At 53.8% G+C, this 2,952-nt stretch overlaps 1 protein-coding gene across 1 annotated transcript in view; it reads left to right on the forward strand.

Annotated features, from left to right (window-relative positions):
• MYBPC2 (myosin binding protein C, fast type) overlaps positions 1–2,952 on the forward strand; it is a 25,770-nt gene that overhangs the window by 13,250 nt on the left and 9,568 nt on the right. Inside the window, exons 14-18 of the mRNA XM_008576012.1 lie at positions 143–249; positions 578–607; positions 966–1,105; positions 2,186–2,345; positions 2,430–2,534. Of these exons, the coding sequence (XP_008574234.1) occupies positions 143–249; positions 578–607; positions 966–1,105; positions 2,186–2,345; positions 2,430–2,534 (542 nt within the window). The remainder of the gene's footprint in view (positions 1–142; positions 250–577; positions 608–965; positions 1,106–2,185; positions 2,346–2,429; positions 2,535–2,952) is intronic.

The raw sequence follows: 2,952 nt of genomic DNA on the forward strand, positions 1-2,952 counted from the left end.
GCCATAGCATTCCACAGCCCTGACTAAAAATGCTGGGTGTTTCTCAAAGGAGCATTGAGGGGAACAGATGGGGCAGTCTGGCTCTGTGGTGATCCCCAGGCTGACCTGGCCTAACCCTGCCCTGGTTCCCCCAACCCTTTAGGACCCACAAGCTGGTGATTGATGACGTCCGTCCAGAGGATGAGGGAGACTACACATTCGTGCCTGATGGCTATGCTCTGTCTCTCTCAGCCAAGCTCAACTTCTTGGGTGAAGATGTCCCTTCCTTTTCCTGGGGGGCTGTAGGACCCACCCTCCCAGACCCCAGGGCCCCAGGATGCCTCTCTTCAGGATTAACTTTCCCTAATTGCACAATAAGGATGACAGCAAGTGGCTATTGAGCTCATGGGAAGAGTCAGACAAGAAGATGAAGGGAGTCCCCATGGGAGTAGGGGTGGCTCATGGGCCGGAACCTCACACTCAGCGCCCCAGTTCTCAGAGTGACTGCCAGACCCTTGCCTCTTCCGCCGGGTTGTGAAGGTGGGGTGAGGAGCCTACTGGATTTAGACCTAACTGTCCAGTCTTCTTTGTCTTCCAGAAATCAAAGTGGAGTATGTACCTAAGCAAGGTAAGATCAAGGAGTGCTCTGGTGAGGGGCTGGGGGCCGGGACTCCTGGGTCCGAGGGAGGAGGGGGGCCGGGGGCCTGGGTTCGCGGGTCTGAGGGAGGAGGGGCTGGGGGCCTGGGGTCACGGGTCTGAGGGAAGGGGCAGTTGGGGACTTGGGCTCCTGGTTCTCTTGCTGTTGTAACCTCGCTTCTTGGAGGATTCCTCTGGTGTTCACGGGTCTGAGGGAAGGGGCAGTTGGGGACTTGGGCTCCTGGTTCTCTTGCTGTTGTAACCTCGCTTCTTGGAGGATTCCTCTGGTGGAGATTGGGAGGGCTCGGCTGCCCACCCCCAAGCTCCCCCATGTCTCTCTGTGCCACCAGAGCCACCAAAGATCCACCTGGACTGCTCAGGGAAGACCTCAGAGAATTCCATTGTAGTCGTGGCTGGAAATAAGCTGAGGATGGATGTAGCCATCTCAGGGGAGCCCCCTCCCGTGGCCACCTGGCTGAAGGGAGACGAGGTGGGTTGGGGCTTCCCCTCTGACCTGAGTTCCTGTCCCTCTCAGTTCTGCTGGATGACTTTGGGCAAGTTGCTTTTCTTCTCTGAGCCTCAGTTCACCCTCCATAAAATAAGGATGATGATTCCATTTTCATAGGATTGTTTTGAAGATTGGAGATTACATTTGTCCATCACCTGGTTCAGGCCTATCACATGGTGGGTGCTCCATTCATTAATCCATTCATCCAGCAGTTAATTAACCAATCAATGGGTAAATCCAGTCATCCATCCATCCAGCAATTAATCTCTTTGTCCATTTATTTGTCAATGAATCCAGTTATCCATCCGTCCATTCAGAAATTCATCTATCCGCTTATTGATATGTCATCCATCCATCCATCCATCTGTCCCTCCATCCATCCATCCAACAAGTATGTTAACCTTGTATGTCCCAGGCCCTGGGATAATTTAATTTTTCATCTCTCCTCTATGCCTCAGTTTTCTTCTGTAAAATGGACAGATTTAGCTAAATCTTCGTTCATTCACTCACTCAGCAAGCATCCCCTGAGGTTTCCTATCTATGCCAGGCTTTTTGCATAGGCATTGAGGATACAAACATGAATCAGACACAGCTCCTGCCCTCCAGGAGCCTTCACTTCTGGGGAGAGGCAGTCAAGTGCCCAGACAGGCACAGTCCAGGGTGTTGGAGGCAGAGATAAAGGGAGATACCAGAAGCGATGAGAATCCAGGGGATGGGGCCACTTTCAGCTGGGGGGCATCCAAGAAGGCTTCCTGGAGGAGGTGACTTCTGGGTGGGTCCTAAAGGATGAGTAAGAGCATAGTGTCTTATGTACAGGGAACAGCTTTGCAAAGTCCTGGGGACTAGACAGTCTGGTGTTTTGAAGGAGGGCAAGGAAGGCAGTAGAGAGGAATGATGAAGCTGGGTGGAGATCCAAAAGGGGCTCTTGTGCCGAGTCCAGGGAGTTTTGCGTTTTGTGGCCATGGGGAGCCATTGAAGACTTTTGAGCGGGGTGGGGGAGTGGAGGCAGGCCTGGGTTTGGGGAGAAGATGTGGAGCTAGGACGTCTGGTGGCTGTGTCCAGGTGTTCTCGACCACGGAGGGCCGGACCCGCATCGAGCAGCGGGTGGACTCTAGCAGCTTTGTGATTGAGAGTGCCGAGCGGGCAGACGAAGGCCGCTACACCATCAAGGTCACCAACCCCCTCGGCGAGGATGTGGCTTCCATCTTCTTGCGGGTTGTGGGTGAGCAGAGAAAGCTGAGGGGCTGAGCCATGGGGTGGCTCCCTGAGGCCAGGAGGGGCCCCCTGACTCTCCTGCCCCCCTCAGATGTCCCAGATCCTCCGGAGGCTGTGCGAGTCACTTCAGTTGGAGAGGATTGGGCCATCCTTGTCTGGGAGCCACCCAAGTATGACGGGGGGCAGCCAGTCACTGGTGAGTGCCTGTGTGCCACTGTCCCCATGACCTCTGACCTTCCCTACCCTCTGACTTTTCCTTGACCTTCCAGAGTCCTTTGCATCCTCAGTGACCTGCCTCTGAGACCTGGTTTTCCATCTTTGCTACTCCACAACCCCTTTGCTCTTCTCCCATCATTCTTTATTCCCCAGCGACCTGGGAATTTTCCTTTGGCCACTAGCCCTGGGTTTTCTGTGACTCCTGACTCATGACTGGTGACCTCTCTTGATTCCTAACTCCATGACTGGTAGCTTTGTGATGCTTGAGATCAACCCAAGATTCATGGGCCACTAGCCCTGGGTTTTCTGTGACTCCTGACTCATGACTGGTGACCTGTCTTGATTCCTAACTCCATGACTGGTAGCTTTGTGATGCTTGAGATCAACCCAAGATTCAT

The sequence above is a fragment of the Galeopterus variegatus genome, unplaced genomic scaffold (genome assembly GCF_000696425.1).
Source record: "Galeopterus variegatus unplaced genomic scaffold, G_variegatus-3.0.2 Scaffold1274, whole genome shotgun sequence".
Taxonomy (NCBI): domain Eukaryota; kingdom Metazoa; phylum Chordata; class Mammalia; order Dermoptera; family Cynocephalidae; genus Galeopterus; species Galeopterus variegatus.